The sequence below is a fragment of the Musa acuminata genome, chromosome BXJ1-11 (genome assembly GCF_036884655.1).
Source record: "Musa acuminata AAA Group cultivar baxijiao chromosome BXJ1-11, Cavendish_Baxijiao_AAA, whole genome shotgun sequence".
Lineage (NCBI taxonomy): Eukaryota > Viridiplantae > Streptophyta > Magnoliopsida > Zingiberales > Musaceae > Musa > Musa acuminata.
Window position 1 is genome coordinate 27,359,531 of NC_088337.1, and position 25,599 is coordinate 27,385,129.

At 42.1% G+C, this 25,599-nt stretch overlaps 4 protein-coding genes and 1 long non-coding RNA gene across 6 annotated transcripts; 4 read left to right on the forward strand and 1 right to left on the reverse strand.

The window, feature by feature from the left end:
* Window positions 1-568: 568 nt before the first annotated feature.
* Window positions 569-6,216, forward strand: LOC103971590 (uncharacterized). 2 transcript variants are annotated; one of them, XR_010481258.1, is made up of 6 exons: window positions 569-705; window positions 1,364-1,538; window positions 3,034-3,135; window positions 3,241-3,339; window positions 3,739-4,027; window positions 4,136-6,216. It is a non-coding gene; the product is annotated as an uncharacterized LOC103971590 (long non-coding RNA). The 2 variants fall into 2 exon arrangements; XR_670704.3 differs by having other exon boundaries at window positions 3,241-4,027.
* LOC135597445 (transcription factor MYB61-like) lies at window positions 3,869-5,403 on the reverse strand. Its single transcript, XM_065090391.1, has 3 exons — window positions 5,270-5,403; window positions 5,062-5,191; window positions 3,869-4,967 (listed from the first exon to the last, which is right to left on the reverse strand). Exons 1-3 carry the CDS (start codon window positions 5,400-5,402, stop codon window positions 4,130-4,132), a joined length of 1,101 nt encoding a protein of 366 aa, XP_064946463.1. The 5' UTR covers window position 5,403; the 3' UTR covers window positions 3,869-4,129.
* Window positions 6,217-12,382: 6,166 nt separating the features above from the next.
* On the forward strand, window positions 12,383-18,918 carry LOC135597446 (protoporphyrinogen oxidase, chloroplastic-like). The gene is made up of 9 exons (XM_065090392.1): window positions 12,383-12,838; window positions 14,130-14,315; window positions 14,425-14,509; window positions 15,061-15,208; window positions 15,299-15,379; window positions 15,854-16,025; window positions 17,128-17,287; window positions 18,172-18,275; window positions 18,471-18,918. The coding sequence occupies exons 1-9, from the start codon at window positions 12,464-12,466 to the stop codon at window positions 18,768-18,770; spliced, it is 1,611 nt and encodes a 536-aa protein (XP_064946464.1). The 5' UTR covers window positions 12,383-12,463; the 3' UTR covers window positions 18,771-18,918.
* Window positions 18,919-19,070: 152 nt separating this feature from the next.
* LOC135597447 (agamous-like MADS-box protein AGL80) lies at window positions 19,071-21,573 on the forward strand. Its single transcript, XM_065090394.1, has 3 exons — window positions 19,071-19,398; window positions 19,611-19,714; window positions 19,902-21,573. Exon 3 carries the CDS (start codon window positions 20,670-20,672, stop codon window positions 21,411-21,413), a length of 744 nt encoding a protein of 247 aa, XP_064946466.1. The 5' UTR covers window positions 19,071-19,398; window positions 19,611-19,714; window positions 19,902-20,669; the 3' UTR covers window positions 21,414-21,573.
* Window positions 21,574-22,749: 1,176 nt separating this feature from the next.
* Window positions 22,750-25,108, forward strand: LOC135597448 (H/ACA ribonucleoprotein complex subunit 4-like). Its single transcript, XM_065090395.1, has one exon. The coding sequence runs from the start codon at window positions 22,845-22,847 to the stop codon at window positions 24,753-24,755; it is 1,911 nt and encodes a 636-aa protein (XP_064946467.1). The 5' UTR covers window positions 22,750-22,844; the 3' UTR covers window positions 24,756-25,108.
* Window positions 25,109-25,599: the final 491 nt, after the last annotated feature.

A 25,599-nucleotide genomic window follows, 5' to 3' on the forward strand; every position in this document is an offset into this window, starting at 1 on the left:
TCCGACCCCAACACTGCTAACCACTCCTTCCTTCCTCGTGCAAACAGGTATGCATCTTCTTCCCAAGGAAGACTGTGGTAGCAGCGGCATGGAGTGCATGCATAAATGGATAGTTCATCCTGGAGGATAAGTTCGAATCAGAACATGTCAGGGAAGTAATTCTCTAATTATGATACTGCCTACCACGTCAGATTCATTTGGATTCTATGGTATGAGCATCAAGTGCTGCAGATGAGCTTTGACGAAGTTGGAAGGGAAGGCAACTTTTGCATTGACAAGCGTTACTGTGAAATGGGGTTGACTTAATAGGAACAGTGATAGAATTGTAGAAGATATCAAGGAAGTAACTCTCGCGTATACTGCCGCTCTTCTCGGCAGATGCGTTTTGATTCTATGGGGTAAGCCTTTATGGCGTGACGAGCGCTACTGTTATGATAGATGTTGACGTTGACTTGACACCGGTCCAATTAAGATGACTCGGGCCCAGCCAAAGTCCGAGCAATCGTAGCCCGAACCGGTTCTGATTTGATAGATCGCTCGATAGGACTCAAATTGGACCGGCGTGGCCGCCCAAATTTTGAGATGGGCTAGGGCTTACGGACACTCTTTCATCGATCGTATCGAGGTTGTTACCGGGAGACCAAACGGAGGAGGATGATGGCGAGGAGGAGGAATGACATTTCGATCCATCCGATGGATGTGCAGGTTAGGTTTCTGGCGTCTTAGCTAGTTTGTACTTGTTTATCTATACATGCTTAAGTGCTGGCATGAGAGGATTAAGATTCGATTTTTCTGGGAGTAAATGGGATATGGTCTTTGTTGGGGTAATCGGAAGCATAATCACGTGCTTGCATTGTATATTTATTTACCTACGGAGTTTTGTCATGGAACTTTTAAGATTGAGGAGCATCTTGGATCTCCGTCAACTACAGTCATGGAAGATCACTGAGTACTTCTTAGCAATCGTTAAATCTTGTAGCACCTGTACTGGGCGTAGTGGTAGGATTTCTCAATGTTCATTAAAGGAAGCCTTTTTTTCGTGGTTATGAAACACTTTCTTTTGATAATTTGAACTGAAATAGTTGGCGAAAACAAGGGGCATTATTAGATGGAAGATCTATAATTATGCAGTTTGGACAGTGCGTATACGACTCATGCTGTTACCAAGATGGACATGCTATTTTTGTTTCTAGTAAAAGTTCAACCATGTAGTTTTTGGAAATACAAGTGTCTTTGTGATGGTTTTGATGCATAAACTGGTGTATCTATTTTTGGAAATCGACAATTCATAGCTATATGATATAGTAGTAAATGCCTAAGTCATCTAGGACCTTCACAAAGATCCATCCTATACATGTTACAGGTTCAATTCTGGCGATAATACCACCTGAGCGTGTATGGCTGAGGATGGAAGTTTGCATTCTGGCTGCACTAGTCAATCTTTTCTGATCATTTAAATCAGCTAAGGGCCAAGGCTCAATTTGGATTCTTTCCAGCTGGGAATGTCCAATCTGATATGCATTCTGTGAGAGTCACAGGTGATTAGATAGTAAATTATTTTAATGCCATCCCTTCTCATCTGTCTCAGGATAGTGACAAATTGAGTAGAAAGCTTTAGTTTGACATTTATTAATTACAAACTAAGAAGTGATGAATAAAAAATTGGATGACCAAATCGACTAGCATTTATTCTGTACGCTTCTGTTTTCGACCTTTCCCCGACTATTTATAAAGTATTTGAAGCTCACAGGTAGTTAATGTTTTAAATTTCATGGCCTTCTCTTCTAATTCTTGTCTCAGTGCTTCTTGAATGAGGCAGAGACTCGGATATTGGAGTGATGGAAAGTATGGTATCTTTGGGTGATTGGAGGTGTTTATCTGTATGCCTTCTGATCGACCTCTCTGATATTATTAATGACTATCATCCTCATTAATTACCTTGATGTGTTCTCTGGAATATTTTATGACATCAGCAGTCGTATTGCCTGTCAAGGTGTTTTTTTCATTCTTGGTGAGTATCATCTGTCTGCGTTCACTCTTCAAGGTCTTGTTAGTCCATCAGCATAATTTCCATGTGTTTTATTCAGACGAATCTGTTACAAGGCATACATCGACCAAATGTTGAAAATTGTGGCATTTGATCTTAAAATTATACATCTTTCCCTGCAGTTTTTATGGATTGACTCCCTTTACTATGTTGTCCAGCAGCTGCAGGTGCTTGTCATTATGGTTAATGGGATGAGAATAAAATTGATCTTCTTTACAAATGATAACATGTAACCCATTTTTCCAAAAGAAACCTTTTTACCTTCCTTATATGAGAATTTGTTAAGGAAAACCACAATAGAAGTGATACCATGCATCAATATATACAACTTGCTTGTAGGGAGTCACACTAAAGAAAAGTTTTAAGCCGCTCACTTCTTCACATAATTGGTAGGCATTGAAACTTGTGCAAACTTGAGCATAGTTTCAAATTGTTGATCAGGGGTGAAAAATACATAGTAAAGAAGCTTGGGCTATTTCTGCCGTCTATCTGTGATGTTTGACTCTTAGAAATATTGTCATTGTAACTCTCAAATTGATTGATGTATTCATGTGCTAGTGAGCTTAAGGTGTCTATTGTTTATTGTCATTTCATCTGTCACCTAATATACATGGCAGTATAAAAAACAGTTATGGAGTAATAGATCTTAGACTATTTATTTAGTATAAATGTTTTCCCTACTCAGTCTAAATTTCCTGCTACTACTTCTTGACAAATTTCAGCCAACTGAGACAATTATGATTGCCTAATCAATTAATGCAGAAAAAATGCATCTGAGTTCATGACAATGGATCTATCTGTATTTTATGTTCCTGCCGTATCATCAACAGACTCAAATGGTTGATGGATAGTCCCCTGGATATTCTATTGTATTAATGAAAAGTTTACGATCTAAATTAGGCATTTAATCTATCCAAATTATGGGGTTTGCTGACTGTTGTTTTAACATGGGTGACTTTTTTTCTGCAACACCCTTTTTGTTTCAGAATAAGATGCGTGGAATTCCCTATGGTTGGCAAGCTGATGCATCAAATTTGTCTTCTGCATACTGTAGGAGCCAAATCCTTGTTTGCTCTGAAGTCACAAAGGTTCCATTCTTCATGTCTTTGTTTCAACTGGGATATTTCTTCACCACTGTTCATTAGATAGGGAGGTGAAAAGATTGATATGGAACATTATTATCCATGCTACAGGACACATCTGCTCATTCTTCATAGCAGTGATGCTCATAGCTTCATGAATCATGGTGTCCCTGCACCCGTCATGCTTACCAGATTGTTGATAACAAACAGGTAAAACTGCAGTCATATGAAAAAGATTGGCATCTTTGTTATCACATACTTGTTTGCTAATGATTTATGACAGTACTTCGAGTTTTGTCATCTATTTAACACCACTTTATTAATATAATTAGCATAATCTAGTTGCTATCTCCATTTTAAGGATTGGAAGTTCAAGTTAGAGACAGTTCTTTTGTTGCAGGAAAAGTAAAGGAATAAGGCTGACAATTGATCATCTTTCTTTTGATTTTTTTCTTGTTAGTGTACATGTAGCTGGAGAATACATAATGCACAAGAGTTCTATCTTTGGTTAATCTTCTTCTTACCCAGTTTCATTAGTGTACATGTAGCTATCAGATGAACAAACAAAAAATTGACAGTAAAAACTCATGTCTTTAGAACTACATACAGTTTGTGTGATGACCTTCGTGGACATCCATGTTGACTGCCATAGGAATTGATAGATTTTGCATCTCACTGTTACCATGGCACATGAACAAGGAAGATTCAGCATACACAAGGTAGAAATTCTGGAGACAAGTGATTGCAAAGCCATGAAAGCAAGGATATATAAGAATAAAGTGAAAGACACTGGTTACTACAAGCTTTTGTTTTTGACGCTCCACAGAATATGCAAGGTTGAAGAGCTGATAGAATTTGTATATCATCAGCCCTAGATGAACGAGAAAAGAAGTATAAGGTATGCATGCTCTATGACTTCGAAGAATTTTACTGCTTAAGCTTTGTAAGTTGATTTGTCTGTTGAGAGCAGAACTTTTTGTCGTTCTGATCTTTTCCCAAACTATAGATGCTCGAAGCCCAGAGATACAGAGTGGAACCTCTTGCCATGGATGTCTGAAGCTTGCAATTCCTGCCGCAGTTGCTGGTTCTGGTACAAAGAACTCACAGTGTTCATAGCGGATTGGTTTCCTGTCTTGATGTCACCATACATGGGTTGGCTTTGGAATGCACCATGAAGGTACTCTGACCATTTGAGGTCCTCCATCTCGTCTCCGAGGTGGGCTTGCACATCTTTCTCAGATGTCAATTCTGAGCAGGAGAAGACGCCACTGTCGAAGGAGCAAGTGCTCTGCAGCATGATGCGACCACCATCATTTACGCTTTTCCGGTTGCCAGTGTACCAGCCGGGGATTGTATCATCTTCTTCTTCATAGCTTGGTGGCAGAGCCATGGAAGTCGAAAGAGTTGTGATTGGGGTGGATATTGCATTGCAGTTCAACCAGAGGAGTGGATTCGAGTTGATCGTGATGGAAGTCGCCTGACTGCTGCTGCTGTAGTCAGGAGCAAAGCTTACCTGTGGAAAAGGGAGATAACCCATTGAATTGGAAGAACAGCAGCTTGATGAACTCGTGAGGAACTGGTCCAAGAATATTTCTTTCTTCAAGGTGCTGCTCTCATCCATGGACTTATCAATCACCGACTGGAGATCGCTGGAGTCAGAATTCTTGTCGCTGTTGCTGGCCACCTTATCATCATCACCACCATCAACCTTGACAAGTGGCTTGTGGCTACTGGGGTCGATACCTCTCTGTGTCAGCTTCTTCTTGATGCTGGAATTCCACAAATTCTTGATCTCGTTATCCGTCCTCCCCGGCAAATGTGCTGCAATCTTTGACCATCTGATGAAGTAAAAGACATGGAAGCATCAGCTAAACTGAGCCCTCATAGAACATGGACTTCATCGTTGGAAAAGACAAGGGGTGTTGCTTGTACCTGTTTCCCAGGACTGCATGGAGTTCGATGATGAGGTCCTCCTCCTGCTGTGAGAATGTACCTCTCTTGAGGTCAGGCCTCAGGTAGTTGATCCACCTCAATCTGCAGCTCTTTCCACACCTTTGAAGACCTGGCAATTCTTGCGTGCGTGAAGGACATAAGACGGAGAGAGGAAAGCATGCAACTGGCCATCATCACTTTAGCATACCTGCTTGATTAGGGACAGTGCTCCAACACCCATGGCCATACTTGTTAATGTGCTTGATGAGCTTCTCATCTTCCTCAGGAGACCAGAGGCCTTTTCTTGGCTTCTGCTTGTGGCAGCAGGAGTGCCCTCCCATTTGGCCGATTGCCGCAAGAAGAAGGTTTCTTTAGTGAATTAGGATGTGGAGAATTTTGAGAGTGGAAGAAAGAATTTGTGGGAGGTTGAGGAACTGTAGTTGCAGTGGTGGGGTTGGAATTAAGAAGTGGGCTGAGCTTAAAAGTATATGTGAGAGAGAAAGTTGACAATCAAGTGGTTAGGTTTGAGTTGAGGTTTCTTCTTCCTCCTTCTCTCTCTCTCTCTCTCTCTCTCTCTTTCTGAAGTTACATGGTTCGTCACCTTCTCAGGGTTGATGCCTACTGTTACAGTGATGGGGGCAGTAAGTCTGATGTGAACCGAAGAAACCTTGAAGGTTGCAGTCATGTCTATCAGTAGAAGTAATAACTGACTTGAGTTCCTATCCTCAGATTGGGTTTGAAGCAACCCATGCAGCCCTTTCCTGCCAATCCTACCACAAGCGTATCATACAAAGGCCAGTACAGATTTGGAAACGGAGGAGCAAGAAAATCTTCTGATGGCCAGAAACTGGTTAGAGAACAGTTCTGTCAGAGTAGCAGTAAAGCTGTGTGTTGTTGGAACTAAAGAAAGACCAGGAAACAAGATATCCGTCTCAGACTTCCAACAGGAACTGATTGCCAGAGGAAGCAGGGGCGTTTTTTATCCTTTCTATGGAAAGCTCCATGATTGAGTCGATAGAACAAAATCCTGTGTGCATATTGTAAGAGAATTGGCATCTTCCTTTATATTAGCAGTATCACTGTTCTCATGGGAACTTACAGGAACATGATTTTGGCCGTCAATCCCACTTGGTAAAACTAATCCGTTCTGTTCTATTTTTTGAGTTGTCATGTCCGAAAGAGGTAAATTCTTCTTGAGAAGATGTGATGCAAGATTCATAACTTGGATGGCGAAAAATATTTGCATATTGCACTTCATTTTGAGGGAAAAAAAATATATTATCTTATTTCTTTTAAAAAATTACATCGAGCGCATATCCGACAAAACCTCTCGATGGTCCAATGAATACAGATTATTTGTTCTTTGAAGATATAACTAGAAAGATTGTTGTAATCGCAGTATGCTCGATTGTTCTTGTGTAGTATCGTTTTTGTATGTTCTTGGAATCGTCAGCCTAACGAGGGAATTATATACAGCGTACTCGATAGACATTTTATTATCACCAGAACCAGAACCCGACATAACACATCCAGTCCTGATTGACCCATAGTCATTTCGTAGCACAAGGCTGTGTATCACCAGTTTCACGTAGATTCAATGTTAGATAGGGTCGGTTCATGACAGATTTCTAGAAACACACCCCACCGTATTGCAATCTTGCAGGTATAGTTGAGAAGCTCCATCACCAAACATTTATGTTAGATGTGGCTGCTGTGCGTGGTCCAAAGAGTTGGCCTCGGATCCATCATGCCCATCAGCCCCACTGCTATTGCTTTAATCTTAGCGTGCTTCTTGATGTTGATCCGTTCGGGTCACTACTGAACCCGAGCCACCCGACCCCCCACGGAAGAACCATCATCGGACGGCCGTGATCGCGACGATCGTGTTGCCAAATGCGGCCAATTCCGCCATCTGTGTGCATGATTAATGATTAATGATCGTGTGTTGGCAAAAGATTCAGCGGAATCTTTTATTTACGTCTAATTTGGATTATAGCACCAAAATAGCGGCCGAGTAATTATTGTGTGGGAAAAGAGATCGATACCCAAAAATCTAAAATAAAAGTATTTTTATTTTATATAAAAGTATTTTTATACTTAATAAAAAAATTCTTTATCGTAGGAGGAGAGGATCTATTGGAAATCATTGGTCTTTTTCTGTGTGTTCTCCGCCGACAAAGGAGAAGGAGAAAAGTCTGGGTGGAGTGGTCACAAGGCTCGCTTTCACGCCTCGTACTTCTGTTTCTATCTCTCACTCCACCATTATTGGATTAACGAGATTTTAAGCTTCGGAATCTACTTTGTTAGTGGAAAGTATCGTCGGTGTTACGGTAAGTAACTTTTTTAGCCGTGGCCTCGGGGCCGTCGCGGCTTGGTTCGAGTCCGGAAGGCGGTGATCTTCATGGGGGCGCTCCTCGAGCCCGCTGGATCTCCGAAGGCAGTGATCTCTGAAGGCTTCCTACCTGCACAAAGGTCGGGTCGGGATGCTCGACCCGGCCCCTCCGACGATCAAGTGAGAGAAAGATGTGGAGGGGGTTTAGGAGGAGGAAAAACCTCCGTGTGTTGAGTGTGTGATCCTCCCCTTTGCTTAGGACTCAGGGGTATTTATAGAGGAGGTTTGATGTTACCTGACGTAGTTGTCTACAGGGCAGGGTCGTACCTCTGATGGCGTCTGTCATCGTGGGCGTTGCGTGGAGGGCCGAGCTGTCGGAGGGTATGGGAGGTGTCAATCGGTGCCTTCGCCTGCCTCGGCCGGCCCCGAGGGGTCAGCCGAGGGGGTTGTTCGGGTACGGTGGGTGTGGGCGAGTGTCGCGTCGTTGTTAATGCTCGTTCTAGGGCGGCGTGCTGCGCTGGGCGTCCGACGTGGGGGGGGCGTTTCGTGTCTAATCCGGGGTATTACGTCACGCCAGCGTTTTACCCTATCAGTCGGTGAGGGTTAATTACTGTGCAACATCGTATGGCAGCTTCGGATATGCTGCTGCAGTAGCAGATCTTTCACGAGAAGTATATATACGATGGATCGAAAGTGTCAGCTAATCCTCTTCTTCCCTACCAAAAGATTCTGTGCGTTGCCTGCTGGTCCTACGGCTAATCATTTCCTTCCCTAACCCTCGGCAGAATGGTGTGGTCGCCATCGACTTGTCGTCTGCTGATTAATGGCGACCATGACACTTCAGTGGTCCTCTCCTCGGAAGGCCACCACGCAACAAAGCTTCAGTTCAACCTTCATCGTCTCGGTACAGTGCCTGCATACATGGACGATGCATGCATGCATGCATGTCTGTCGTCCGATCACTGCGTATGTATTGCTAGAGACATATATATCCCTGTCATCTACTGTTGCTTGAAGCATGGAAGCACGCAAAGGGGCAATAAAATGGAGGAGGAGGATGATCTCCCAAAGACATGAAACCCTAAGTGCGGAGGACCCTCTCATCCTTTTCGAGGACCCAATGAGAGGCACCTGACGTGTGGAAGGAACAAAGAAGATGGCCGGCCTTTAGGCAAGAGGGAGGAGGGAGTTCAGTAGTAGGAGAGACACCCACAACGACCGCAAAGGGACAGTGTCCCAAGTTCTAACACTTGGTAGGGTCGTTGTCCCATGGAAAGAGAGGCATCTTTTAAGGTAATGCTCCCTTCCCAATCATGTCCAATGAATGGGGTGGGAAGAGCTTTCATAGTCGAAGCATGCAGTTCAGGCAAATCCCGGGAACCTCGCATCATGGCTTTTCCTACATTACCCTATACCCTTTACAGACCTTAACCTGAATCGATCTAGTTTTATCTTCTTAGATTAAATAAAATAAAATAAAATAAAATAAAATAAATCAATAATATTCAATTCCGCATGTCTATGGAGTGAAAGTGGAATTTATGTTTTATTTTTTCTTTTTCATTCACTGTACTCTTTCGTCTCATCTATTTTGTTCGGATCCTTTTCTTTCATTTTAATAAAAAAAAAGAGTCGTTTTCGATATATTCCTTCGGTATATTCTTTTATTCTTATTTAGTCGCATTCCTTTGAAAAGTTGTTTCTACATTATTTTTTTTCTTTTATTTCTATGATTTTTTTTAATTTCTTAGTGACAATAGGTAACGACATTCTATCTAAATAATACTAAAAATTTGAGTCATAAAATTCTCTGACACAAAGGACCTTTCTAGATTTAGATAGAATATAATTTGTTCCACCCACAGAATAATATAAATCCAACACATCTCACGAAAAAAATGTGACCAATTAATAGGTCACTCACAAACAAATCGTTAATCGGACATGAATATGTTGGAAGTGTCTACATCTCCCAATCAAACCATGCCCCGTGCACGTCCTACTTGCATGCATACATCAAATCTATCACCGTCCATCACAAAATAACAACCATCATGGAGACATCAATCCACCGGTGATCGAAGATGACGTGCACACACGCCTCCACCGATCATGCGTTGGTCGTGACGCATCAGTCAAATTTGCATCGTCGAGCCATACGTTTGCGCGTATGGAAATCAGGCGGCTTCTATTTCCCGAGCGCCTGTCGGCATGAGTGGCTCCCGAATCTTAAAGCAGAAATCTATTCGGAGTGTGACTCGATGAACGGCTAAGATTTGAGGATTGAAGCACTTATACGTCGATTCCCATCGACGCCCGGCCGTTAAATGTTTTACGCGCGAACCCCCAAATCGTTATCGGAAAGCGACGTTCGAACGACACCCGCGCCCGCACCCCGCAACCAGCCGCGCGACACGTGGGTGATCTTTGGCCGAGACGCGTGATCTCCGAAACTTTTTCCCGCGGCGGGCCCTACTCCCCCGTACGTCCACGTTACTCGTACCTTCCAAGCGTCCGTCGCTTTCAGTGCGAATCTCAAAGCATATCCAACGCGATCCATTTCTTTACGGACTCCAAAGAAGCACCACAAATGCACCGACCGACGAGCCGTTCGTCGCTTTCCGCGCGACTCTCAAAGCACCCAAAATGGGAAACCCGCTTGCCACAGAAAGCGCGAGCTGTGGCGTCTTTGTTTGGGTTTCTTTCACGCGTGTTCGACGCACGGCTTTGTTCTGGCTATGCGTCGCCCACCTTCTCCTCCCCCTTTGTGGTTCTCGCCATGAATCAATGAGCTCAATGCACGAATGACATCAGAAGTTTGCAGCAGGAAATGGGGGAGTCCGAGGTGAGTGATGCAGCAGCTCTGTCGACGGAACAGAGTTCGAGGCCTGTTTGGGCTGTGCTTTGTGGTGTTAGCTTGGCCTTCTGGGAGCAATCTTGTTGCAGTAGCCAATCATCGAGCAGTTGAAAGGCACCTCTCACCTCCTCCTTTTTTGACTTGGAAGTCGAATGGGTCAACTGTAATCCGTTGGATGATTACTTATCGAATAGATGAATTATTCATTTATCTTAAATCAAAACCTAATATATATTAGAATTTTTATATTATTTAATCATTTCGAATTACTGATCACCTAATCTAAGAGTTTGGTAACTATGATTGTCAGTCGTAGTTAATAGCTCAATCTTTCGATCCAAATTGACTAATCTTATAATAAGCTCATAATTTTTCTCGGTCGAATCCAACAAACTAATCACCTTCTGATGATCTTGATTCATTTTTATCCAAATTAACGAGGAAAAAAAAAATCGATTATGGACATCCAAAATTAAGGAGACTCATAAGAAATTTGACGAGGTTCTCGTGTAAAATGAGAAAAGGCAGAATTTTTTTTGGTGATAAAAAGATGAAAAAAAAGAAAAAATATATAATGATAAAAAAGATAATTAAAATTTTTATATCAAAGGGGTAAACTCCTACCTCATATCACTCATACGTCAGTCTTTTAATATATTACAATGTTTTAACTTCTTTTTATAGACTTAAGTACAAAGATAAAAAAAATTACAATCATAACAAATCAAATACACGATGAATTTCAGATTTCGATGAAAATAATATTTTTGACTTGATATGAGGGATAATTTTTCTTTTGATAATATTATTAATTAATAGATTTTCATATCTATAGAGATATGATATTTATTATTATTATTATTATTATTTTATCTTGAGTAGGTGTTGATTATTCGATAATTTATATATATATACACATATACACAAGATACACAAGCGGAGGAGGGTCATCGCTCGTTTGATTCTTCAGGAATCGATTAATAAGGGGATAAGAGGCCAATAGTTGACATGAAAGGGCAACTGCCACTTTAAGATGATGCTTTCATCCTAATCCAGCTGTTAGCAGGCTTTTCATTAAAGTAATGACAAGCACATCACACCAAACAACATTGCCTTGGTAGTGTACCAATCTACCAAATGTCACCACACCAAATGCATCTGAATTCACAGTATTGGTTAGGTTGGTAAGTTTGTATTTTTTTTATTGATTAAAATCAGGTTATTTGAAAAACCAAATTATAAATTTTAAGAATATAAATAATTCAATTTTTTCTTTTATAAATATCATACAGATTTCATGCTCATAAGGTTTTTCTGATAAATATAGAAAGAATAAAAAATAATAATAATAATAATAATAATAATAATAATAATAAATAAATAAATAAATAGGGAAATTATTTTCATTATTTATTATTTTTAGGTGGTGAAGAATTTAAATTTTTTTTAGTGGATACACACAAGTGATGCCAAACCAACATTTACTATTTTAAATATATTTTTATTATTAATCTTCTTAATTATTTTTAATATTCTATTTTCTTACCCAACAAATAAAACCCTAAAAACATCTTGTACATATTACTACTACTATTGCAGTAGAAACAATGCTACTTGTGGAACCCTTCATTGTTTAAAGATCTCTCTCCCTTTTTCTTTCGTTGTCAATGGTCCCCAAGAAGGACTCTAATAGCTGCTAAGGTCACATGAGGAAGAAGAAGACAGGCAAAAAGGTTTTACAAGTGTAAATACTGGAATGTGATGTTAATCTCTCTTCACATCTTAGCCAATAACTCACCAGCTATTATATGACCACTACATAAATTGAGACTCATATTCTTATTCTCCTTTTCAATCAATGAAATCATAAGAGAAATGAAGCAACAGTATGCAGATGTTACCATATCAATAATTGCTTTTTAGTTCATAATATGTAGAGAGCCCAATTGTGGGTATTGGGCTTTTAATGGGCCAAATATGTCCATAGTACGAGCTTGTCATGCCGTCGTTGGACAAGGCGTGAATATTGGGCCATGTGTGGCTCGTAATTATAGGCCCAATTAGATCCCATAGGTCAATAATCCGAGCCTGTTATGTCGTCGTGGCACAAGTCGTGTGCTGTACAAGTGATGCGTGGAGGGCCTGAAGCGAAGACAAATCGCAAATCCCGATTCCCAAATCCCAAAGCCTTATCGACCTTTGCTCGACTTCCGATGGCCGCCGCTGCCGCCATCTCCACCCTGTTCTTCTCCACTCGGCCCCCGGCTGCGGGGGAGGCGCGCCGGATCCGGGGATCCCGACGGCGTGTCCGATGCTCCGTCGCCAGCGACCCCGCTGTCAGGGACCCCGGCGGAGAGGCGGCGGCCGGGCGGCTCTCGGTGGACTGCGTCGTGGTTGGCGGCGGGATCAGCGGACTCTGTACGGCCCAGGCGCTGGCCACGAGGTACTCCGGGGCGGCCGCGGAGGTGCTGGTGACGGAGGCGAGGAATCGGGTTGGGGGCAACATCACCACCGTCGAGAGGGACGGCTACCTGTGGGAGGAGGGTCCTAACAGCTTCCAGCCCTCCGACCCGGTGCTCTGCATGGCGGTACTTCTCCTTCCAATCTCTTAAGCTAAATCTCGAATTATTTGGCTTCATTTTAAGGGGAGTTCCTTGGCACCACTACTTTCAGGTGCTATGTGTACATTTGGCTTGAAAAAGTTGGCGAATTTTTTTAATTTACGAATGATTGATGTAGCAATCTTTGATAATGTCATTGCGCCAGGAGGATCAGGGTGGTAACAGTTGGGAGGCCACCAATTTGCCTCAAAATCACCTTTCATAATGTTTGTACCAAATGCATGATGGAAGTTAAGGGTTTAAATCACTTGGCGGCAGTGAGGAGTGATTTAGATGGTGCCTGTGATAAAATTAAGCCTGTAGAAAGGTTACGGGATATCGAGTGCCTCTAATGGTGTTTATATTATTTAGGAACACTATGACTCACAATGCCTACCAGGTCGGTAATTTATTCATTTTATCGGAAATCTGCTTCTGGGTTGTTCTTCCTTTCTCAGGTTCGAGAGAAATCATCAGATATCTGACAGAAAAGGCACCACTGTATCATATCTTCTTTTATTGTTTCGTGAAATCGTGTGATTCTAGGGTTAGTTATACTGTTCAGTTTTTGTGCACGTTTAACGATTGTTTCATGTTGATATTGGATTGTTCTTTCCTCCAATACAATAAGCCCCCCCCTTCATTTTTCCTTCAATAGGTAAAAAGAAGAAAGTCTGCATATCATTGTAGGGATTGAAGGGTTCATTTTATGTTTTCTATGCTGTTCTTAGTTTATATCTGCTAAACGTTACTCTTATTTTGCAACTCTTACAAGTTCAGGTTGCCATTTTTTGACCACCTTTTCTGTAATGGCAAATTTGAGCTTATGGTTACTAGAGTATGAACTTTTTACATTTTTTGTTTGATGAGTTTCCATCATGTAACTTTACTTTTATGTTTCTACTGCAAAGATTACATGAATTGCTTGTCATTCTATCTGACTTTGGTGTCAATTCATTGAGGCATCAGGACTTTGGTTACATGTTGCTAAATGGTTAGATGAACACAAATGTGAAGCCTGAAACATGCAGTGTTTTACAGTACCATGATATAATCTTCATCTTTTTTTTTTATCGGTATCTCCAGCTTGTGTTTAATGTTAAACTGAATATTTACCTGAACACCACTTATATTTGATTTGTGCAGATGTGTACAACTTTTCCATTCTATTCAGATAGAGCACTGAGATTATATCCCGTGCAACCTAGAAAACTTGAATGTCTGTGTTTTGGTTGTTGGCCACGCTTGATATAATTTTCTTATTTCATCATTATTGCAGGTGGATAGTGGTTTGAGGGATGATCTTGTCTTTGGTGATCCTAATGCTCCACGATTTGTTTTGTGGAATGGAAAATTGAGGCCAGTTCCATCTAAGCCAACTGATTTGCCTATATTTGACTTGATGAGCATTGGTGGTAAGCTTCGGGCTGGATTTGGTGCTATTGGCATTCGACCTCCTCCACCAGTTTGTCCTCTTGATTGCCTCTTCCCTCAATCCACTTTATGTTTTTATGCTCAAGAAAATGACCGTTTGTTCCGATTTTATCACATGTTTAATTTTGACAAGTGTTCAGGGTCACGAGGAGTCGGTTGAAGATTTTGTGCGCCGTAATCTCGGAGATGAGGTCTTTGAACGTCTGATAGAGCCATTCTGCTCAGGTGCTTGTATTATGTTTTCTGCTGTTTAGTGACAGAATTACATTACTACATGCAGTCAGGGGCCTTTATGCTTTGATTTTTTTAATCTTTTAAACATTTTTTTGGTGCAATTGTCAAATGGTGATATTCTGAAGAGATTGATTGGAGTTTTGCTATTTCTTTTCCTCCAGAAATGTTTATGTGTGGATGCTGTATTTTTTTAAGTGTTTTTTTTCCTTCCTTGCTCTAGGGATTCTATTGGTTAGTATCGAGTCATAGTGTCTTGATGAGGCTATATTTTTAAGCCATATTATTGATCCCTGTTTGTGTTTAATATCAGGTTAACTTGTTAAGTGCTTAATTATTAATGATAATTATGTTCACTTGATTTCTCAAAATTAGTCCTTTAACTCCTTATTCGCTATATTATGGTGTAATAACTTGGCTTGTTATTCAATGGATATGCTTGCTCTGACTATCTACAAAGCACCATTTACTCCAATCATGGTTAGGCATCAAGAATTCATGCATTACACAAAGTAGCTTCTGATATGGTGCTGCTTTGTTTACAGGTGTCTATGCCGGTGATCCGGCAAAGCTTAGCATGAAAGCAGCATTTGGGAAGGTTTGGAAGCTAGAGCAGAATGGTGGAAGTATTATTGGTGGAACTATAAAAGCAATTCAGGAGAGAAATAAGAACCCTAAACCACCTAGAGATCCGTAAGAGATTAATCTAACAAAACTGGAGTTCCATGCATCGCCTGCTTTATGTACACTAAATGTTGCAGTTAAATGCTGGCCAAGCTGCAGGCGTCTGCCAAAGCCCAAGGGACAAACCGTTGCATCTTTCAGGAAAGGACTTGCAATGCTTCCTGATGCAATTTCTTCCAGGTAACTATGCAAATTGTCCTGTCCAGCATATATCAAGTTCACTGCCAAAACTGTTGTTGGTTTGATGTCTCTTATCTTCTTACCTGATTAGAAAAATAAGTACAGCATTCTAGTTTGTTTTTCAAGGGTTGACATTTCATGGAATAAGGACATGTAGACACCCTTATGGAATAGTGTGATTCTGTGTTGTCTTGCTCAGAGCCTCAGAATGCCCTTGTTTCTTTTTAATGGGTCAGCATGGCACATGCCGATGTGTCTCTACATGGTATATTACAACCCAAACTGAAACATGCTGAATGTCACGACATGCATTAGTTTTGTTAATTTATTAATTACACTAGAAATTAATGCTGTGATGATCATACTGTGAAGGATTTATGTGCCATTCATTTTAAAGATTAACAGATATGATGTCCTCCTATAAACTGATTTTGTCCACCATCCACTTAGATTGATTTTGCAAACAACTTTCAGGTTGGGTAACAAAATCAAGTTATCATGGAAGCTCACTAGCATCAGAAAGCTGGATGATCAAGGGTATATCTTAATGTATGAAACACCAGAAGGGTTAACATCCGTGCAGACTAGAAGTGTTGTTCTGACAATTCCATCATACATTGCTAGCAATCTGTTGCGTCCTCTTTCAGTATGTCAAAAAACCCTCACACTGAACTATATTTCAAATTTCAGTGAATCCTTTAAAGACACTTTTCTATGCTGATCTTCGCAATAAATTTCTTGCAAGTATGCTTTGTGACTAGACATTGCATTTTTACAAGGAAGATGTGAAGACTGGTGCTGATGTTTCTATATTGCTACATGGCAAAAGCTTGATCTAGTGCAACGTGGCTTAGAACACATTTTCATTGTAGTTGCTCTTAATTCCTGAGGTGGACTACTAGTCTCAATATCAGTAATGTTGATGAATTGTGTTTCCTGTCTGCAATGGGACAAACTTCTAGCTCTTGCATTATCAAATAATTATTATCTACTTTCCTATCCATTTTCTTTATGAAACCCATACAAAGTTCAGGGATCTTTTTCAAATCCTCCTGGTAATCTTAGATGTCACTTGCCTCATGCCTGATTCCTCTAAGGCCGACAGGGTGGCCTCACTATTCAGTGCTTTGGTATACAATCTAAATTGATTAAATGAATGCAGATACTGTAATACTTTTTAATACTTGAGTTATATGCTATATTATTTTTTTCTAGAGCAAATGATCAACAAAATAAATGTGTGTGATATTTTACTTGCCGAAAAGAAATTCTAGCATTGGATTGTTTAACATTTTCGTTTTTTTCATTTGCATGTCTGAATCATAACTCATAAATGATGTCATTTGTGTGCATTAAATGTTATTTTCATATTTTATAATGAATAATTTCATCTTAGTTTCCTTTTTTGGATATTCTTATTTTTTAAAATTTTCATTTAGCTGAAAACAAAGTTGTGGTAACTTAATCAAGACAGTTGAAACAACTGTAGATTCGGGTATTCATCTGCCTTAAATGGAACTTTGAACCATGTTTGAGTCTCTAGCGGCCGGATTGATATCATGAGCTGCTTTACAGAGGTATTTTGTGTGATGCTTGCTTATTGACACATACTCTTTGCTAGCTATTTTTTCAGGAATATTTCTTATTAATTGTTTTCTGTGGTTATACGTCCATCTTTTTTTTTTGTTCTAGAATTTCCTCAGGTTTATTGGTAACAGTATTTTATTTTAATTGGTGATGCATTTCAGAATGATGCAGCAGATGCTCTCTCAAAGTTCTATTATCCACCAGTTGCAGCAGTTTCTATTTCATATCCCAAGGAAGCAATTAGAAAGGAATGCTTGATAGATGGTGAGCTTAAGGGTTTTGGTCAGTTACATCCTCGCAGTCAAGGAGTGGAGACATTAGGTACTGTTCTCTTCCTAACTTCTTTACGCTCTAGTTGAGTTCTTTTGTCCATTCTTCAGGGATTGTATATTTAATAAACATGCTTTTCATCATCATACGGCCTTTTACTTGCAATCAGTGCTCCTGCTTCAATACATAGGGCTGAATATTCCTCTAATGTTAAAGGTAAGTAGTCACAGTGGATGTTTGTGGGCATTTGTTATTGAATTGCGACTATGTAAAAGAAATAATTTGCTGGAATGAATCTAAATGAAATTGGACAAAAATAGTAAAAATCTTAGCATTTTGGGTGATTAAAATACAACATAATAGAGTTTTTTTTTTTTGCAAAGTTTTGCGATCGAGTTACGATGATGTCATAGAGTTTAAAAAAAAAAAAGAGCTGCACAAGCATCTTGGCCTGCCAACTTAATGCTGTCTACGAAGATGACAAAAAAGTATGATTATTTTACACAATTTTTTTTTTACATTAGTAGTACCCATATGTGATTGAATGCATAGATTTTTCTCTGCGATTTAGCCCTTAAGGGGAATATACAATGATACTTCAGCACTCATGCTTCTATATTTGTACGCATAATTATTCACGCACAAGGTAAGGTTGTTCTATTTACAAGTCTATATCAAGCATTTCAAGATTTCATAGACGATAGAAGAAATTGTCATCTATAATTTCTTATGCTTTGACTCTGTCGTTGTGTTATCTCAACTTGTAAGTTGGCATTGCAATCCCTGGTTACGATGCCTTAGTGACACATTAGTGCATTTCTTAGAATCATTTATTCTGACATTTGCAGTTTAAACACTTGATTTGCCTCTTTCTACGGCATATCCTATATGTAATATCATGGATTCCCAAATTTATTGTTTTGTTTTGCTCACAGGAACAATATATAGCTCTTCGCTTTTTCCCAACCGTGCCCCACCTGGAAGGGTATTGCTCCTCAACTACATCGGAGGTGCTACAAATACAGGAATTGTATCCAAGGTGACCTCAAACTACCTCATCGTATCCATTCTTCGTAACCACATTAAGCATGAGATCCTTTCCTTTGTTACAGCTGAAACCTAGTGGTCGATCGGGCAGTTCTTTGATGGAATGTAATGATAAAAAAACTGTGATGCCATTACTCACGTATAATGATTTCTTTTACCTGACTAATTCCCTATAAATGGAATGCAGACGGAGAGCGAGCTGGTCGAAGCCGTCGACTGCGACCTCAGGAAGATGCTGATAAATCCAAATGCCGACGACCCCTTCGTTCTGGGTGTGAGAGTGTGGCCACAAGCCATTCCACAGTTCTCGATCGGGCATCTCGACCATCTTGAAGCTGCCAAGGCCACCCTCAGCAAAGGCGGCTTCCAAGGACTGTTCCTGGGAGGCAACTACGTAGCAGGCGTGGCCTTAGGTCGATGCGTCGAGGGTGCCTACGACAGTGCCTCTGAGGTCTCAGATTTCCTAACAAAGTTTGCATACAACTGAAGGAGCAGCGCCAGACCAGCTTTTGTAGTTAGGTGAGCCATTAGTGATTGCTCCCTGCTTCTGGTGCTTGATTGTGACTTGAGATGGTGAATGCTTAGAACGAAGCCTTTGTCTCGAGGGTGCATCGCATTAATGCTTCCTTTCCACATTGTGTTGACTCACTGTGCAAATGTACTCCGACTCTCAAAGCAATATGCAGGCATCGGAGGATAACGATTCCTGGGAACATGATGCCCACAAAGCGGCATTTCCTCCTATGGCCCGCTGCTGATTCAACATGAAAGTGACATGAAGCACGTCGCCATTCATCACACAAGTAGTCGACGGTACCGCGTATGACGTAGAAGAGAGGGAGCGAAACAGCGAAGCAAACCCAACACGGAGAAGCGAAGAGGACACTGGTTCACGTGATTTGCACGTGCCGTTTAGGTCTATATAGTGACTGTAGCTGTTTCTTCTGCCACAGCCACCTTTTGCCCTTTGAGAGAGAGAGAGAGAGAGAGAGAGAGAGAGAGAGAGGTCATGGCGGACAAGGGGACGGCCAACTGCATCGACATCCTTCTTGCCATCATCCTCCCTCCGCTGGGCGTCTTCCTCAAGTTCGGATGCGAAGTACGTGTGCATATCCGTGTGTAGGCCTCCCTCGGTACTCGTTATGTTTGCGTGACCTGTTTCATCAAGTGCCCTCCTTCCATTCTCTTCGACCAATATTATCGAGGAAAAAAACACTGATTAAGCTGCTAGCAGCTGCTGCTTCTTCTTGGAACATAGTATCTAAGCTTATTTATTGTCTTCATCTTTCTTTCTTGTTTGTGTTTTTGGTGGTGGGGATGGAAGCAGATGGAGTTCTGGATTTGCCTCCTGTTGACGTTGTTCGGATACATTCCAGGGATCATCTACGCTGTGTACGCCATCACTAAGTAAATTGGTCTCTCTGAGCTCAGGTGAGGGCATCTCAAAAACACTTTCTGCTGCCTCTGAAATGGAGATTACTTTTTCAGAAACTATGAAAAGAAAAGAGTTAATTTTTCTCGAGAATTCGCCCATGTATTATAAGGCCTCTAAAATTCTCAAGCCTTTTTCAATAATACCATAGAATTCTAAATCTAAATCTGCTGCCTCTTCCTGCAGGGAATTGATGCCCGATAGTGGATGTCACTCCTCACTGTTCTATGGACGATTCCTACCTGCTCTGTATAATTGTCATGCACTTCTTCTTGTTGGGAGCTCTCTCTTAGCTCTCGAGTTGTCTTTGTCTCTGTATCGTAGTAGTTGTTTGCTGTATGTGTTCTGCTACCTGTAGAAGGACATGCTCATTCTTTTGGATGATGATGTCTTCGGTACAGTTGTTTCATATCCTATCTATAGCATGTTCATCAGAATAAATTTATGATGAAAGGGCTTTGTGACTTTTCATAAAATCGTCCTCAAATTTCAATCTCAAAATCAAACATAATAAAATTACAAATCTCATCTCATACAAGAATTTATCATTAATTGGAGATATGTGTGTGTCAGGAAATCTAAATGTAAGTTGCTCATTCTTTTGGATGATGATGTCTTCGGTATAGTCAATTCATATCCTATCTATAGCAACTTGTATTTAGATTTTCGGACACATAGATGAATTGAAAGTAGATTTATCCTTTCTGAGAGCTTAGTCTACTTGATTATTATATCTTTAATTAATGATAGATTTTGATGATGGAAAAATCAAGATCTTATTAAGGAAAGAAAGATCTTTTATTTTTCTTGTCCGAGATAGATTTGTGATTTTATTATGTTTGATTTTGAGAATAGAATTTGAGGACGACTTTATGGAAAGATATATATTTCTCTTCGTCTTCCTCTAATTGACCGGAAGTTTGTGATTCTTAAGGATTCTGTGTTTCGAGTCTGATGATACTGTGCTATATAAAGATGGGCGAAGGATTCTTGTTCCCGGCAGCTACGATGGCGAGGAAGAAGCTGAAGCTTGCATGGATCGCCAACGAGTCCACGAGGAGGGCCACCTACAAGAAGAGGAAGAAGGGGTTGGTGAAGAAGGTGAGCGAGCTGGCGACGCTTTGCAACGTGAAGGTGTGCATGGTGATCTACGGGCCGCAGGAGGCGGAGCCGGAGGCGTGGCCATCGGTGCCGGAGGCAGTTGGGGTGCTGACGCGGTTCAGGAGCATGCCGGAGATGGAGCAGCAGCGGAAGATGATGGACCAGGAGGGCCTCCTCCGACAGCGGGCCGCCAAGGTGCAGGAGCAGCTCCGCCGGCAGGAGCGCGACAACCGCGACCTGGAGGCCGCGTTGCTGATGCACCAGGCGCTCGCGGGGCGGCGCCTGCACGACCTGGGGATCGAGGACGCCACCGGCCTAGCGTGGGTGGTCGACCGGAAGCTGAAGGCGGTGCAGGAAAAGATCAACCAGGAGATGACGCAGCTGGCGCTGCTGTCGGCCGAGGCGTCGTCGGCCGGCGACAAGGAGCCGAAGAACCCCATGGAGATGGCCATGGCGACGCTTCAGCGGCAGAATTGGTTCCTCGATCCCATCCACTCCAACGCCAACGCAGTCTTTGGCGGTGGCGAAGAGATCATGCCCATCTCTTACAATGACCACAACGCCACCTGGCTCGATCCTTACTTCCCCGTCAACTGACAACAATGGTCGCCTCATCGTCGGCAACTTTGCATCCTTGTCTAATTTAATGCTTGTATATAAATAATATTTAATGCTTATCTTTGCATCTCTTTATCTTGATGAAAAACACTTGAACAGTCTTCAACTCAATCTTTATCTCAGAATTCTTTTTGGTTTATATGAGATACAGTAATAGTGACACTATAGTTTTTCTTTTATTAATTCTGATTTATATGATAATAATGTTACGATCGATATCTTGATATCACACATCGATATTACTTGGCTAATATTTTGACAATATGTGATTGACTACATCATAACCTTCGGATTGGCTAACACCTGTAAATTGGCACCCCATTCAGGCTATTATGCTGTTCTATCTTGTGTTCTCTAAACATCAATCAAGTAGATACAATAGCAAGCAAAAGGATCTGTTTTCCATAGACATACTACAATGTCAAAGGCTTGTTTGCTAGTTTGGGGAAGATTTTAGATAGTTGGTGTCGAATGATATGAATTAAGAGACAATCGGAGACGATCTTACTCTAAGAATAAGAACTCAGAATAGAGATTTCAGCATTTGGTTCTTCAGCATTCTAACATTACATAGTCCCATCTGCAACAGCTTCAGCTTCAACCGGAAATCATACGGCATCAGTACTGGCAGACAGCCATTACAACCTTTCTCCCCCCCCCCCCCCCCCTTCTTCAAGTTTGCACAGAACATGGATCACATCAACCCTCCTCCAACTCACGGAAATGCTTCTTGTCCGATCCTCCAAGTTTCTCAAGATACATTTCATGGGTTCACTCGAGAATGTCTTCACTTCCTGATGATAATTCATTGATGAGAATTGAAAGGCATCCATTACGTTACACTTGGCTGAGACAGCGTCGGAAGAAGAAGAAGAAGAAGAAGAAGAAGCTCGAGCAGTGCCAGAGTGGCGTGGGTCCCACGAGAGAGCCCCATGGACCCTTGCTCGACCGGAGACAGCAGAGCGACGGTGTGCTTCCGTGTATTGGGCCGCGGGTAACGCGAGAGCTTGGCCGTGTGCAGTACACTTAGGACGCGTCATGCTTTATGATTCGAGCTAGATGGTGGCCCGCCCAACCCTGGATCGGGCGAGACAGGAGCGCTCCCGTGTGTGCATCCGCGAATTGGGTCGTGTTAAGCTTGGGCATATGGGCCCCGCTTAATCGGCCCACCTCCCTGCGGGTGAAAACGGGGTAAGGAGAGTGGGTCGTCGATTCCCCATGGGGCGGCAGCTCGTCGTCCTACGACGCGTCAAGCTTTAAGATGCGAGCTAGCTGATGGCCCTTCGCCCCCATTCTTAAACCCTTCTCAGGGAAACAAACCATCACACATTGCCGCGTCTTGCCATTTCCTCCCACTCCGCTGTCGGAACCAAAACCCTAATCCTAAAGCTCTTCCCCCGTCCTGCCTCCATGTCCTCTCCGCCGCCGCCGGCCGACATCGCCTCGCCGTCTCCCACCACCGATAGGAAGAAGAAAAAGAAGAAGAAAAGCAAGGACGAGAACATTCTTCCGTCTCCCTCCGCTGGCGGCCCCGGAGAAGACCAGGATAAGGACTACTTCATCAAACCTCAGTCCCTCACCCCGGCCGTTGACACCTCGTCGTGGCCGATCCTCCTCAAGAACTACGATCGCCTCAATGTCCGCACCGGCCATTATACGCCGCTCCCCGCCGGGCACTCCCCCCTGAAGAGGCCCCTACCGGAGTACCTTCGCTACGGCATCCTCAACCTCGACAAGCCCTCCAATCCCTCCTCCCACGAGGTCGTCGCCTGGATCAAGCGCATCCTCCGCGCTGAGAAGACCGGCCACAGCGGCACCCTCGACCCCAAGGTCACCGGCAACCTCATCGTCTGCATCGACCGCGCCACCCGCCTCGTCAAGTCCCAGCAGGGCGCCGGCAAGGAGTACGTCTGCGTTGCCCGCCTCCACTCTGCCGTCCCTGATGTCGCCAAGGTCGCCCGGGCGCTCGAGACCCTCACCGGTGCGGTGTTCCAGCGTCCCCCGCTTATCTCTGCCGTCAAGCGCGAGCTCCGCATTCGGACCATCTACGAGAGCAAGCTGCTCGAGTACGACCCCGACAGGCACCTGGTCGTCTTCTGGATTTCCTGCCAGGCCGGGACCTATGTCCGTACCCTCTGTGTCCATCTCGGCCTGATCCTTGGGGTCGGTGGGCATATGCAGGAACTGCGGCGGGTCCGCTCAGGGATTCTTGGCGAGAAGGATAATATGGTGACGATGCACGATGTGTTGGATGCACAATGGATGCATGACAATTTCAAGGACGAGAGCTACTTGAGGCGGGTGGTGATGCCATTGGAGGTGCTGCTCACTAGCTACAAGAGGCTGGTCGTTAAGGATTCCGCTGTGAATGCTATTTGTTATGGGGCAAAGCTGATGATTCCTGGACTGTTGAGGTTTGAGAATGATATAGAGGTTGGAGAGGAGGTTGTGCTGATGACTACAAAAGGAGAAGCTATCGCTCTGGGAATTGCTGAGATGACAACGGCTGTGATGGCAACGTGTGATCATGGATCAGTTGCAAGAATAAAGAGAGTGGTGATGGATAGAGATACCTACCCTAGGAAGTGGGGCCTTGGACCAAGAGCATTGGCGAAGAAAAAGATGATTGCGGGTGGCCTGCTGGACAAGCATGGGAAGCCAAATGAGAAGACACCAGCCGAGTGGCTCAGGAATTTGGTGCTACCGACTGGTGGAGATTCGATGGTGGCCAGCCTTGCAGCAGCACCGGAATCGGTGGCACCAAAGGATGAGGTAGCAGCTGAAGTGAAGGTAGATAAGAAAAAGAAGAAGAAACACAAGGACAAAGATGGTGGTTGTGATGATGAAGATGGTGGTGAAGGGCGGAAGCGCAAATTGGAGGATGCCAGAGAAGCACCTGCTGCTAAGAAGGTAAAGATTGAAAAACCTCAGGATGTTATCCTGGATGCTGAATCGAAGAAGTTGGAGGATGTGGAGGAAGTTGAGCAAGCACAAGATGAGGAGAAGAGTGAGAAGAAGAAAAAGAAAAAAAAGAAGGTTAAAGAGGGAGAAGAAGCAGAATTAGCTGATGGAGAGAAGGTAGTAGAGAAAGAAAAGAAGAAAAAGAAGAGTAGTAAAAACATAAGTGAAGCAGGTTCTTCTGATGAAGAGAAGTTAACAGAGGAAAAAAAGAAAAAGAAGAAGAGGAGCAAAGAGGACAATAATGGTGAAGAAACTGAACTTCCTCGCAGCTTAACTGGTGACAATGAAGAGGTAAAGACAAGTAAGAAGAAGGAGAAAAAGAAAAAGAAGAACCGTGATGCAGAGGGAACAACAGCATGAGTAAGCGGATCATATCTTTTGAGGATGTCAACATATAGCAGTTTATTTAAACTGTTTCTGGTTACCCAATTTGGGGTATAATTTCTGCATTTCTGTTTTTCATTTCTGCAAACTAGAGTAATTTATGATGCAGGAAAAAATTAATGCCTAGTTCTTTCGGTTGATATTTATGTGTCTTTCTTTATTTTCAAGATTATGTACTGGAGACTAGTTGTATTTGTCAGGAGGATATGCCTAGAGCATCTATTTACTAAGGACTTCTAGTTGTGATTGTAATCTTTGTCATCAATCACCTACTCCTTTTATTGTTACACTTGGGACAAATAAAACATTAATGCCATGTTTTGGATTCATGGACATTATGTTACATTTCTGTTAGAATCAATATGCTATTTTAACTTTTATTAGTTGAGATGCTATAACTTTGCATTTCTGTAGAATCAATATTATATTACTTTTGTATCAATTTTTATATTATTTTCGTTTGCTGAGTAATACCATTGCTTGAATGTTAGTTGTGAATTGTCATTTCAAATTTTTGATAGGAAGGTTGTATATGTAGCATATAGAAACTTTATGTGCATTGCATGAATTAAAAGTATCGTGAATTACCATGTTATAACTGTTTAATTTAACCATATTTGCGTGTTGTATGTTGGTGAATTGGATCTTTTCAGCCAAAAGAACATCTTTTGGCCCCTTACTTAAATATGATGTTTCTGTGGATGCTTGGCTAGAAACCGATTTTTGAGTGATGACTGCCATGTAAAGGGAGAATATTGATTGTGGTTATATTTTTTCTAGTGCTCATAATAATTTACTGTTTTTCCTTGTTCCATGTGGT